General features: G+C 52.0%; 2 protein-coding genes across 2 annotated transcripts; both read left to right on the top strand.

Moving 5' to 3' along the window:
- Window positions 1-179: 179 nt before the first annotated feature.
- Window positions 180-2000, top strand: LOC117862896 (receptor-like protein kinase FERONIA). Its single transcript, XM_034746446.2, has one exon. The coding sequence runs from the start codon at window positions 389-391 to the stop codon at window positions 1916-1918; it is 1530 nt and encodes a 509-aa protein (XP_034602337.1). The 5' UTR covers window positions 180-388; the 3' UTR covers window positions 1919-2000.
- Window positions 2001-4306: 2306 nt separating this feature from the next.
- LOC117863179 (E3 ubiquitin-protein ligase ATL4) lies at window positions 4307-6083 on the top strand. Its single transcript, XM_034746787.2, has one exon. It carries the CDS (start codon window positions 4663-4665, stop codon window positions 5803-5805), a length of 1143 nt encoding a protein of 380 aa, XP_034602678.1. The 5' UTR covers window positions 4307-4662; the 3' UTR covers window positions 5806-6083.
- The last annotated feature ends 8273 nt before the right edge of the window (window positions 6084-14356 follow it).

A 14356-nucleotide genomic window follows, 5' to 3' on the forward strand; every position in this document is an offset into this window, starting at 1 on the left:
TTGGGGCACGACTCGTTGGTGTCACTGCCTGACTGGGTCGCGGGCTCGGTTCAACGCATGGTTTATCCACTAATTAATTAATTTATTAAATCTCGCCGACTGCATTGAATTAGGCCCGGAAGCCCGGTTCGGATACGGGCGCGTGACGCTGACATGGTGGGGTGTGGAATCTGTTCGCCGCTCCGCGTCGTGAACACGCGCGCACCGGAGCATCGTCGCCTCGTCGTCGGCATGGCCATGGCCGCATGAAATAGAGTGGAAGGTCTCCATCGCCACTGCCCTATTTATCTTCTTCCCAGCTAATGATGCACTCACTACACACCGAACGAGCAAGAACGCTCGCGCCTCCCATGACATTTGATTCCACGCCATCCGCAGCTAGAACCTAATGGCCTTCGCAGCTTTGCTCCCGCGCCTCACCCTGCTGACCCTCGCCGTGTCGCTCGCCGCCGCGGCGAGCGGCGACAACACCACAACCGTCGCCGGGCAGATCCGCGTGAACTGCGGCGCTTCCGTCTCGACCGCCGACTCGGACGGCCGGACGTGGGACCGCGACGCGCCGTCGGTGGGCGGAGGCGTCGCGGCCGGCGCGCCGTACGAGGACCCCTCGCTCCCGTCCGCCGTCCCGTACATGACGGCGCGCGTGTTCGGCTCCGCCCACACCTACTCCTTCCCCGTGCGCCCCGGGCGCGTGTTCCTCCGCCTCTTCTTCTACCCGGCGGACTACGGCGGCCGCGGCGCGGGCGACGCGCTCTTCGGCGTCGCCACGGGAGGCGTCACGCTCCTCCGCGACTTCAACGCGTCCCAGACCGCGCTGGCGCTCAACGCCGCCTGCCTCGTGCGCGAGTTCTCCCTCAACGTCAGCGCCGGCGGCCTCGACGTCACCTTCGCCCCGTCCTCCAGCGCCCACTACGCGTTCGTGAACGGCATCGAGATCGTGCCCACGCCGGCCGACGTGGTCGCGAAGCCCGTGCCGACCTTCGCCAACGGCGGGCGCACGGCCCCGATGCCGATCCGCGCTGACACGGCGTTCCAGACCATGTACCGGCTCAACGTCGGCGGCACGGCCGTATCTCCCGGCAACGACTCCGGCCTCCTCTACCGCTCGTGGGACGAGGACTCCGCTTACATATACGGCGCGGCCTTCGGCGTGAGCTACCCCAAGGACAGCAACGTCACCATCCAGTACCGGCCGTCGGTGCCGCCGTACGTCGCGCCGAAGGGCATGTACGCGTCGGCGAGGTCGATGGGCCCGTCCGCGCAGGTCAACCTGAACTACAACCTCACCTGGATCCTCCCCGTCGACGCCGGGTTCTACTACATCTTGCGGCTCCACTTCTGCGAGATCCAGTACCCGATCACGCGCGTGAACCAGCGCGTCTTCTACGTCTACATCAACAACCAGACGGCGCAGGCGGGCATGGACGTGATCGCCTGGAGCGGCGGCATCGGCCGGCCGGCGTACGTCGACTACCTCGTCGTCACGGCGCCGGGCGCCGGCCAGACGGACCTGTGGGTCGCGCTGTACCCGGACGTGAAGACCTTGCCGGAGTACTACGACGCCATCCTGAACGGGCTCGAGGTGTTCAAGCTCCAGACGTACGACACCGACAGCCTCGCCGGGCCCAACCCGCCGCTGCCAGCGGAAAACGCGGCGGCGGACGACGACGGCAGCGGGGCGCGACCCAAGAAAAAGAAGAATGGCGCGTTTGTGGCAGGATGGGCCGCTGCCGCATGTGGCCTCCTTGCGGTGCTGGTGGGCTGCCTCTGCGCGTGGGCTCTCTGCAGGCGGAAGTCCAAGGCCGCCACGTCGGCGATTGTTGACGTCCCGGAGAAGCCTACCGTACATGAAACGCCGGCTTCTGGCCTTCATGGCCCAACAGAAACCTGCGTTTTCTCCGTTAGGGCCGAAAAATAACGGAATTTCCCTACCGTTGACTGTAACTGGGCCATTATAATTGGGCCGCGAAAATTGAAGATCCCTTTGCAACTTTCTTCTCTGCTTCCCAGTGCCCCCCTTTTCTTCAGCTTCAGAGTCCCAGTGAGCACCAACTGCGTGTCTGCGTGTGCGCTGCCGGAGGCCGAGCAGACGTTTTGGGTTAGGTTGCCGCTGCTTTTCGGTCATCTTGGTGAACAACAAGCTGCTAACAAATTTGGCCGGATCCGGCTCCGATTCCTCGTCACGGAGTCCGCGCTTCGCCCAGAACTCGTGGTGGACCAACCGAAATGGAAGCTTGGAAGGGTTTCTTCCGTGCGGATCCAGGCAAAGAAAGCGCCGCGTCCCGCGCGACAGAATTCCCGGGTGATGTCACGGGCGAATTAGGTCACTCGCGGCACCATCACGGAGATCGCATGGTGTCACCCCGTGCCAACCGGTATCAGCACACGTATGGTTTGGTTGGATCTCTCCCAGCAGGAGTTTCAGGTAGCTTTGCTAACTGCTAAGCTCATCTTTTAAAAAAGTGTGTAAGCTACATCATTGAGCTGGATTGACTACTCATCAGTAGTAGTAGCCCGTGGCACATCGTCAGGTAATCAACATCCATGCTATGATCTATGTCAGTCTAGCGAGAGTTTGGTGGCTGCAGCCATCGCACGGCGTTGTCTTGTGTTAGATTCTTACTCTTGCCAGTAAATTCATCCGTCGACATGCTGTCGTTTTCAAAGTTACCAAGGAGTAAAGGTGAACGGGAAGAACTCAGGTGCTCGGCGACAACGAGACTCTGACAAGACAGTTCAAGCTCATTTCTTCCATTCTGGTGGCGCCACCGTCAGAGCTGGAGAGCTACTCCATCTCCATCCACGCGAAAGTTTTTAGCGCCTGGCACCATCATGGTTCATGAGAGCGCGACATCAGTAAGATCGATGGGAAAGGGTAGGAAAGAAATGGCACCCAGGACAGGACACAGTGCGCAAGTGCATCCCATGCCCATCATAACTGAGGCGGCAAAAGGTGAGCGCCATGAGGCAGGGAATTCATCACCAAAGCGGCCGTCCTTTACACCACCCCGGATACGGCTCTCCAACTGTAGCCACGGCGACACAGAGGCTGGGGACTCGGGAGAGCCAAGGCCAATTGAGGAACCCGACCCGGCCGGCCGGCGCATGCTAAGTGTGCAAGCCAAGCAAAGCCTTTTCGTGATTCCTTGCTTTGGATTAAAAGGCACGGGCCTCTTCATCTCTCGCGCACTAACGAAAGACCCCTTTCACAGTAGCCTTGTGAGCTGTGCAGCTGTCCTCCATTTTGGGGCAAATTCTTTTTACTGGCAAAAGCATGGTTCTAGTAGACCGCCGGTCATCATCAGTAAACTCTGATGCCGTGGTTCTGAACCAGGGATGCTCAAATAGGAGTAACAGTCTGACATCCCAGACCATGCAACTATGCAAACCAGTTATGATTCCTTGTGATGCTCGTCAAGTGGCAACTACCAGTACTGCTAATCTAGTGATTACCGATGGGTACAAAATATCAATACCCCTCTTATCTGCACGGGCGATGTACATGTGCTGCCGCCTGTGGATCCAAGTGACCGAACGGAGGTGTAATCATGGATCTCCAACTCACTCCTAGCAATGCCGCACGCCCCTCGTATAATTAATGACGCGACATCTTCCGAGCAAATTCTACCCCATTTCATCGTTTTCTCCTCCTCCCATCGTTTTCATTCTCGTTTCTCATCCTGGGGTCAGCTTCTCGTTGATCGCTGTGCTGCAAAACTTGTCACCAGATGAAGCCACGTCATCGCTCATCATAAGGAGGCAAGGGGCTACTTCCCGCTACGTGTTCTAAATCCTTGTTTACAATCTCGCGCACACGCAAATCCCCGTAGTATGTTTTTTTAGAAAATGGAATTTTTTTCCGACATCTGCGACGTCACAGCATATACGTATGGCAAGTCGACACTATTATATGCACGCCGATTTACGGTTTACGCTACCTTTGCATCGTATCGGGTACGTACGCCCCTGGATCCGACGGCTTTTATACGCTTCCCCTAATGGTTTGGTGCTGGTGGGATACAGTACAGCATCGAGGATCTACGGTGCGGTGCATACGTACAGAGCTACAGGAGTAATGTTGCCGTGTCCGGAGATGGCCGGCCGGCGGCCCCATCAGAAAGGAGGTGTATACTGTATCAACAAAATCGTTGTCGATCTGATGCCCTTGCGATGGATTCGGTCGGATTGATGGCTCGATGTACTGCAATCAATACTTGTCGGTCAGTGCATGCTCTGCGTGATGCATCCTGTATAGTACTCCACCTCCGGTGATTAGTTGGTCGGGATGGAAGGATTACGGGAGTGGTTAAGGAAGAGTAGAGATCAGTCGTCCAAGTCCAAGACAGTGACATGAAACGCCATTACAGGAGTAGTGCAGTTGCAAATGCAGAGTGAAGACGTGGTTTGGTTTGGTTTGGAAGGCTGCTGAACCTGAACTCCATTCCTCCGGCTGCAGGGATTTGGACTTTGGAGTGAGAACTGAGCTGAGCGCACCCGGCAAGGCTACGCAACCACTATTTACTCCCGGCCTCTGCTTCCGCTGCACACCACCGCGCCGCGCCAAGCCACGCACTCCAAAGACCCGCGCGAATAAAAGCCGCGGCGCACCCCATCCCGGGTCTCGCGGTGAAACCCATCGTCCTCCCAGCCTCGCTCGCCATCATGTCCTCCTCCACCTCTTCTCTCCAGCCGCCTCCCGCCGCCGCGATCGGCGGCACCTCCCCCTACTCCGCGTCCTCGTCGTTCCTCCCGTCCTTCATGATCATCGCAGCACTGCTCGCCTTCGTCTTCCTCGCCTCCGTCTCCATCCACCTCCTGCTCCGCTTCCTCTCCGACCGCTCCTCCTCCTCGCCGTCGTCCGCCGGTCCTTCGCTCCCCCGGACCCACCGCGACGGCGAAGCTGCGGGCTCGACCGGGAGCGCGGCGGGTGATTCCGCGCCGAGACCACCCGCGGCGGCCGCGGCCGAGGGCGCGGGGAAGAAGGAGGAGGCCCCGGCCGACGAGAAGCAGCGGCTGATCGACTCGCTGCCGCTGTTCACGATGGCGTCGGCGCTGGCGGCGCTGCCCAAGAGCTCGCCCGACTGCGCGGTCTGCCTGTCCCCGTTCACGCCCGACGCGGAGCTGCGGCTGCTCCCGGCGTGCCGCCACGCGTTCCACGCCGCCTGCGTCGACGCTTGGCTCCGCACCACGCCGTCCTGCCCGCTCTGCCGCGCCGCCGTCGCGCCACTTCACCCCTCGCTTACCGCCGCCATGCTCGCCGCCGCGCAGCAGCAGCAGCAGCCGGCGCAGAGGGGCCGGCCCGGGTCGAGCTTCCTCGTGGAGATCGGCACCGTCAGCAACCGCGGCTCGTCCCCTGCGGCCGCCCGCGGCGGCGGCGACAGGAACAGCCGCACCTACTCGCTCGGCTCCTTCAACTACCAGATCGACGAGGAGGTGGAGGCCGTGGTGTCCCGCGTCGCGCGCATCATCGCCGCGAGGGAATCGAGCACCGTCAAGGAGGACAAACCCCCGGCCGAGGAGGGGTCGGCGCCGGCGCCGGCGCCGTCGCCTCCCGGCGAAGCGGTGGCCGAGGCGGCGGGCTCCTCGCGCGGGTGGCTGCGGGAGTACGTGGACCGGCTTGCCTCGTCGGCCTACACGTTCTCCGAGCGGTGGAGCTCGCGGTGGAGCCAGGGAGGTCAGCAGCGGCAGGAGGAGCCTTGGCTGTGGGACGCGGAGGCCGCCGCGGGGATGTCGGCGCCGCCGGGGTCGGACGACGAGGAGGAGACGGCGTTCATGGTCATGTACCGCTGGATCGCCGGGGTGTAAACGTAGCCGCATAAAGTTAATCACGAGGGCTTCTGTGTCAATGTTGCTAGTTCAGGACTTCAGGTGATCCGAAAGCTTTGGAAGCTTGTGTTGACTGTGGTGCATGGTGGCAGGCGTCAGCCACAGCGGTGTATCGGCATTTGCACATAGTTCATGGGTCCTCGGAGTTCGCATTTTGGAACGCGAGGAGATAAGACGCCGGGATTAGAAAAAGTGCATGCAGAACTGTTACTACTACTTGTAGCATATTCTGTGGTTTTCTCAACTGCAGTTTTTTTCCCCTTTCTCCAAGCATGTGGCTGTGTCGTCTGCCATGTACTCATACATGTGTCACAACTCACAACGTGGCAATTGTCGCAAGTGACAGCATGGACGTAACGCCTGACGGCACGGCAAAGCGATGGCATCCGCGTAGCGTAGACTGCACAGAAGGTTTACTGCATTGGTAATGAATGTGAGAACAGGGGATGTGATTCCTTCTACTCGAACACATCGAGAATTCCAAATCCTATGACGAATGGGCACATCGTTTTTGATCAATGTTAAGAAACATCCGGTCTTGGTCTTGCAGACGCTCGAGTTGACAACAATGCCCTCAAAAAAAAATCAGAGAGTTGAAAACAAGATTGATGTCCGTTAGAGTATCAGGCATTCAGGCGCATCCATGGTGTAGGTACCCGCGAGCCTACTGATTTTGGAAGAGGGACTGCACGTCTGCACTGACAGTCACTAGGTACGGGCAGGCGCACGTCGCGCAGGAACGGACATGTGCGATGCAAGCCGGTTCCCATGTGAGCCCAGGACCGTCGGGCACGACGACGAGCCGCTTGCCGCCACGCACAGCTGCGACTGCGCGGCGGCCGAGGGAAAGCGGAGCCGGAGGCGGGACCTGATTGATAGAATTTTCTTGGACATCCACGTGTGAATCTAGCAGGTAATTAACTTAATCTTAGAATAAACAACAACATGTTTCTAACCAAGAGAGTGAGAGAGTGACAGAGAGAGTAGGGTCACCGACCATCAGGCTTGGAGGACGAGCTCGCCATGGCAGTGATAGCGTCGTTGACGACGAGTGTGGACGGCGACGGCGCGGTGCAGGGGTGGTGGAGCTTCCCACCGCTTTAGCGCTAGGATAATCGGTCTAGAGTTTGTCATGTGGTTTTGGTGGGCACAGTGAACCCTTGCATGCGTGCCCCCGGCCCCCACCTTTCTCTTTGTTGCGCTGCGCGACGGGAGCCCGCCAACCATGTTCGGTTGTGCGCCCTCGATCAAGGCGCAATCGAGGAGTTCGGTCCAGTCGTGGACCGAGTCGGATGAGATCGAAACTAACATTCTCCCTCTTGATCTCATCTTATACTTAAGCTTAGTCTTAAACTTGGAATACTTAATTTAGCACCCATTTCATCATAGATCAGTGTATAGAGCATGCCTCATCATAATAGTTTGTTACGTACTATCAGATTCAACAGCTACAATACATCTTTCTATTTTGAAACATATTCTTATTATGGGCCCTTAGTATCCAGGGATCATAGGCTTTCCCGTAAACTCATGCCTGCTAAGTATTCTCTGAACATATTGAGCGGTAAGTCTTTCATGAGCGGATCAGCGAGCATTTCCTTTGTTCTTATATGCTCTAGACTAATAGTACGATCCTGGATTTTCTCTTTTACAACATAAAACTTCATGTCAATGTGTTTGGCAGCACCACCTGACTTATTGTTGTGAGCATAAAATAATGTTGGCTCATTGTCGCAGTACATCTTGAGTGGCTTTTGAATGCTGTATACCACTTTCAACCTGCGTACAAATTTCTTTAGCCATTTTGCTTATCCCGTGGTCTCATAACATGCTACAAACTCAGCATATATTGTGAACGATGCAATGACGGTTTGTTTGGAGCTTTTCCACAATACGGCTCCACCTGCAAGAGTGACTATATAACTTGATGTGGACTTTCTATCGTCTACATCTCCCGCAAAATCTGATCTAAGTACCTCCTATTTCTAGGGAATCAACTCTTCTGTATGTTAACATTAGACCTTTCGTGCCTTGCGTATAATGCGATTTCTTTACCATTCTTCAGTGATCTATTCCTGGATTATCCTGATATTTGCCAAGTATCCCAGTCACAAAAAGAGTTAGGGCATGTACATACTTGAGCATACATTAAGCTTCCGACAGCTGAAGCATATGGAACCGCTTTCATTTGATCGATCTCGTATTGATTCCTAGGACACTGAAAATTCCCAAATCTATCGCCCTTGACTATGGGAGCAGGCGTATGTTTACTCGCATGCATACTATATTTCTAGAATATTTTCCAAGTATGCCTTTTGTGATAATCCTAAAACCCCTTTTTTCTATCTCGGTGAATTTCAATTCCTAAAACGAACGATGCTTCACCAAGATCTTTCATGTTAAAATTCGAGGATAAAAATTTCTTCATCTCCAATAGCAGATTAACATTACTACTAGCGCCAAATTTTCTTATAGTTTCATAAATTTCAAAGACCATTGTCTAGAGGCTTGTTTTAATCCGTAAATGGATTTCTTCAAGCGGCATCCCATATGTTCTTTTCCTTCCATGACAAAACCTTTGGGTTGTGCCATGTAAATATTTTCATTCAAATCTCCATTAAGAACTGCCGTCTTTACATCCATGATGTAATTCTAAGTCATAGTGCGCCACTAAATCCATAATGATTCTAAAGTAATCCTTACACGAGACTAGAAAAAATATCTCATTATAATCTATTTCTTCTCTTTGCGTGAAGTCTTTTGCCACAAGTCGCGCTTTATATCTTTGCACATTCCCTTTGGAGTCACATTTTGTTTTATAGACCCATTTACAGCCTACCGTCTTGCCTCCTTTAGGAATTTCTTCTAAATCCCAAACTTTATTGCTACTCATGGATCTCATTTCATCTTCCATAACTTCAGGCCACTTCGATGAGTGAGCGCTTCTCATGGCTTCTTCAAATGAGGTGGGATCTCCCTCCATTTGAACTTCTTTACTAACATAGACTTTGTCCTTTTAGGGGCCTCAACATTTGACACATCTTCCATATGGGGCTGTTGCAGCTCATCCTCATATGTGACAACAGGTTCTATAGGATCCTGAAGGTCATGTTCCTCATATTCATTTGTTGTTGCCATGGGAGAACTAACAACAGGTGATATTACCATAGTGTCCTGCACTATTGGTGCAGCAGCAACAGGTATTGAGAAAAACGGTTCCTGAATCATCGGAGTGGGTATGTATACCCACTTCTCCTCAAGGCTAAGTTCTCAGGCTACCATGCTCCCCCTGATCATCTCATCCTCCAAAAAGAAAGCATGTCTCATTTCTACAAACTTAGTATGTCTGTCAGGACAATAGAAACGATAACCTTTTGACTTATCTGGATAGCCAATGAAATGGTAACTGACTGTCTTAGGATCTAATTTCCTAATATTTAGGTTAAATACTTTAGCCTTAGTCGGACAGCCCCACACACGCAAATAGTTCATTGAGGGCTCTCTTCCAGTCCACAACTCATATGATGTTTTAGATACCGACTTACTCGGAACCTGATTAAAAATGTGAATGACGGTTTTTAATGCCTCCACCCACAAATTAATCGGTAAAGTGGAGTAACTTATTATACTTCTCAACATATCCATTAATGTACGGTTGTGTCTTTCAGCTACTCCGTTCTGCTGAGGTTCACCCGGTGTGGAGTACTGGGCAACTATGCCATTTTCATGCAAGGAACTTGCAAAAGGTTCAGGAACTTGACCATATGAGGTATGTCGACCGTAGTACTCCCCCCTTCCCCCCCACGGTCGGATCTTACTATCTTAATCTTTAAATTATGCTAATTTCCTACTTCAGTCTTAAATATCTTAAATTTATCCAATGCTTCTGATCACTCCTTAATTGGATAAATATAGCCATAACGTGAATAATCATCTATGAATATTATAAATGAATTATAACCATCCACAGATGTCACTAGAAACGGACCACAGATGTCTGTGTGAATTATTTCTATAATTCCTGTGCTTCGTTTGGTGTCTTTCTTAATTTTCTTAACATACTTTCCCTTAATGCAATCGATGCATTGCTCTATATCTGAAAATTCTAAGGGCGGAAGAATTGATTTCTTAATTAATCGTTCAATTCTCCCCCTCGAAATATGGCCTAAACGACAGTGCCATAATGTCAAAGATACGTCATCAATTCTTTTCTGCTTATTTCTTACATTCATAGACGAGGAGGCATTCATATTCTCAGCGCTTACAACAGTTACAATCTCACCAAGTGATAGCAAATAAAGCTCATCTTGTCTGAAGGCAAGACCAACACACGTGTTATTAAACTTAATCTTACATTGTCCGTCACCAAAGTGACAAGAAAATCCATCATTATCTAAGCGCGAGACACTTATTAAATTTCTACGCAAAGAGGGTATATAGAGAACATCTCGTAGATAAAAATACAAAACCATCAATTAATTCTAATGGGAGTTCTCCAATGGCTTTGACTTCAGCTTCGACGCCATTTGCTACCTTAATGGTTTTTTCTCCTCTTTGCAAGGTCCTCCTCGTATGGAATCCTTGTAATGAATCTGCAATATGAATAGTTGCACCTTAATCAATCCACCAAGTAGATTTTGCATAACTTAAATATAAAGAATCATCTACGAATGTAATAAGATCCTCACCTTTTTTACACGGATGCTTCATGAAATCCACACAATCCTTCTGATAGTATTCCTTCTTCTTGCACTATTTGTAAGTGTCCTTATCCACCACCACTTTATGGTTTGATTTCTAATGGTGATCATTTTGTGGAGCCTTTCCACGTGCCTTAGAAGAGGAGGTATTGTCCCACTGAGGTTTTCCTTATAGCTTAGAATTGTTGTTATAATAACTTCTCTTCTTATTTTGCCTCACATAGTTGATAGAATCACCACGTGAGCCCTTAATTCTCTTTCTCTTCTTGCACACACATGGTAATAAGCTTTTCATTGCCCCACTTGTCGGGCTGTGAGTTGTATTTAACAACAAAAGCCTCAAACTTCTTGGGCATGGAGGCAAAGATCAAATGGACTACAAACTCATCTTGATGCTATGTTACTCATCCTCAATATGTGCTCCCTTATCCCACCACCAGTGTACTTTTCAGTAACTAGCCTCTTAATAAGAGTACTTCCATAAGCCTTTGAAGAGCCAGTAAACAGACTCTCCACCTTCCTGAGGTACTCTCTAGCGGTGGCACACTCTGGGATTGCTCCACTTATAGCCTCCACAATGGAGCTCTTAATCACCATCAAGCACTTGCGATTTGGTTGATCCCACTGTGCATGATCAAGATCGTACTTCATTCTAACATGTGCATGCTCACATACTCGAGCGTTGAAATCTTCTTCGCTCTCATTCTCACCCCTCGTGGGGTCCTCAGGAGCAATGAGATAGGGAGCAGTCATTCCTAGATCAATATCTGACAGCGCAAGTGCTATCTCAATCTTCTGTCACCATGAGCCGTAATTCCCTCCATTGAGGGGCTCTATGGACGAGACATAACTCAAAGGATTGCCTGAAAACCAAAATTCAGAAAAAAAAAATTGAGTTAATTCAACGTTGGTCAAATTAAAATATGAAACTTCTCAATATTAATTCTATATCACCGTTGGGCAGAAATAGAATCAATAATGATAAAACAAAACTTATTAGCATAATAATCTTATCAACAACATTAGTCAATAGATAAAATTATTATACTAAAAAATTACTTACTTTTTCTAATTAAATTTCCCATCGGTTCCAAATTAATTAGAAAAAATAGAACAAAAACTTCAACTTAATGCATAAATTGGCAAAATAATGCCAAAAAATCAACTTATCTTAAACTTAACACAACAAAAGCTTATGATAATTTTCTGAACTTAAATATATGATAGAAAAAATCGTTACTTATTCTCAACTTATCTCACTCTCAATCTATTTTCCAATTAAATTTTTTCATTGGTTCCAATTTAATTAGAAAAAATAGATGCAAAAATACTTTAAAATTTAGCAAAAAGTTGCTACTGAGACTTAGACTTAATTCATGAATTTTACCCACATGAAAATTCCTTAAAACTAATTTTATTTGAGCCTTAATTCAATTTCAAGAAAATCAAAAACTCATTGGAAAAAGAAAAAGGAAAGGGGCTCAATCTCTACTGTTCATTCATCCCGACCGAGAATACGGCCTGCCAGCGGCCCAGCGCGCCAGGCAGCGGAGCCGCAAGCCAGCTTCCTCGCGCCCGCCTGGGCCTAAACCCCACTGTCCTGCCGGTCCAGCGCGCCTGGCCCAGTCTGCTTGGCGGAGATGCGCGCGTCGCTCTCCCAGGCCTCAACCTGGGCCTGGGCTGCCAATCTCTCCTCCCGCCTTGGCTGAAAGCTGGCCCGGCATGTGCTGGCCGTCTATCTTAGATCAACGGCTGAGCATTGAGATCAGGCAAACAAAACTCCGCTCGTGGCCACCCCTTCGCAAACCCTAGCCATTTTGTCCACCCCCAGCCCCAACTGTGTGAGAGCGAGCGAGAGTGACGGAGCGCGGGTGAGCACGCGAGCGGCGGCGCCGAGCGGAGCGGCGCTGAGGAAGAAGGCCAGTAGCGCAGCCCCGGCCCGAGGCTTCCCCTCGGTAGGCCCGTGGCAGGTGACGGCGCTGCCACCGGAGGAAAGGGGCTCAATCTCTACTGTTCATTCGGCCTAACTAAGAATACGACTTGCCAGCAGCCCAACGCGCAAGGCAGCGGAGCCGCGAGCCAGCTTCCTCACGCCCACCTGGGCCTAAACCCCACTATCTTGCCGACCCACGCGATAATGTGGCCCGGCCTGCTTGGTGCTGACACGCGCGTCGCTCTCCCAGGCCGCAACCTAGGCCTGAGCTACCAATCTCTCCTCCCGCCTCGGCTGCGCTGGCCGTCCATCTGAGATCGATGGCTGAGTGTTGAGATCGGACAAACAAAACTCCGCTCACGGCCACCCCTTCGCAAACCCTAGCCATTTCGTCTGCCCCCAGCCGCAACCGTGCGTGAGAGAGCGAGAGCGGCAGAGCGGTGGAGCGTGGGTGAGCACAGCGAGCGGTGGCGCCAAGCGGAGTGGCGCTAAGGGAGAAGGCCGGCAGCGCAGCCCCAGCCCGAGGCTTCCCCTCGGTAGGCCCGGTAGGCTTGTGGCGGGTGACGGCGCTGCCGCCGGTCCCCTCACCGGCGGGTGCACTCAAGTGGCGGTGCCGCTGCCGGTCCCCTTGCCGGCGCGCGCGCTCGCCCTAGGGCGAGCGCGCCACCGTCGATCAATCTAGCGACGGTGGCTGTGTCTTCTTCCCGGAGTGGATCCGGTGAAGGTAAGCTCCCCTAACCCCCTTTCTGTTTCTCTGGTTCTTCCCCTTCTATTTTAGGGTTAGGTTTTGCTACCGGCGGCTGTCAGTTGAAGGTCCAATGGCCGTCGTTCACTTCTTTGGGTTAGGGTTGTTCCTCTTTGATTCTAAATCACCTCTTTCTAATTGCTTCGGTGTAAAACTTTCCTGATTAGATCTACACGCTAGTGTTAGGTTCTGATACCATTGATAGAATTTTCTTGTACCTCTAGGTGTGAATCTAGCGGGTAATTAACTTAATCTTAGGATAAACAACAACATGTTTCATGGCTAACCAAGAGAGTGAGAGAGAGAGACAGAGAGAGTAGGGTGGCCATCAGGCTTGGAGGAAGAGCTTGCCATGGCGGTGACAGCGGCGTTGACGGCGAGTGTGGGTGGTGGAGCTTCCCGCCGCTTCATCGCTAGGATGATCGGTCAAAGGTCTGTCAGGTTGTTTTGGTAGGCACGGTGAACCTTTGCATGCGTGTTCCCGGCTCCCACATTTCTCTTTATAGCGCTGCGCGATGGGAGTCCGCCAACCATGTTCAGTTGGGTGCCCCTGATCAGGGCCGACTCGGTCGTTGGACCGACTCGGATGAGATCGAGTCGTTGGACCGGATGAGATCGAACTAACACTGATTGCCCTCGATTCACCCGTTCCCCGTGCAGCGGAGCGGCGACCTGAAGGCCAAGGCATTCCACTGTGGATGACGGTCAACTTGCGTCGTCCCGGGGTCCTGCCGGCGGTGGCAGCACCGCAGCAGCGGCTGATGTGGTTTGGTCACCAACTCTATCCACGAGGACCGTGGCGAGCGCCGAGTTCCCCTGCAGGGCTGCTGCAAGCCTGCAACCGTGGTCAGAGGCTCGAAGCCACGACGCGGGCGTTGCTTTTGTTTGGCAACAAACGGAAACAGCGGCGCTGCGCCCGTAAGGTTTGGTGCAACGATTCCGCGGGCGAGTCCGGTCACATGCTACCGTCCCGATGTGTTCACGTCGTCGTGTTCAGCTTACCAATACCATTCAGCTGGCAGGCAGAAGTAGCAGCGTGCATACGAGTACGAGGTCTTGTTGGTCTGGCCACTAATAAAACTGTGACGTTGGTACAGGCACGGACGCCGGCATGTGTTGAGTATTTTATTTTAAAAAAAATCAATGTAATAG

Source organism: Setaria viridis, chromosome 7 (assembly GCF_005286985.2).
Source record: "Setaria viridis chromosome 7, Setaria_viridis_v4.0, whole genome shotgun sequence".
In the NCBI taxonomy this organism is placed as follows: Eukaryota; Viridiplantae; Streptophyta; class Magnoliopsida; order Poales; family Poaceae; genus Setaria; species Setaria viridis.

Coding starts and splice junctions, on each gene's coding strand:
- LOC117863179 (XM_034746787.2), top strand. CDS start 4,663: ATGTCCTCCTCCACCTCTTCTCTCCAGCCGCCTCCCGCCGCCGCGATC.
- LOC117862896 (XM_034746446.2), top strand. CDS start 389: ATGGCCTTCGCAGCTTTGCTCCCGCGCCTCACCCTGCTGACCCTCGCC.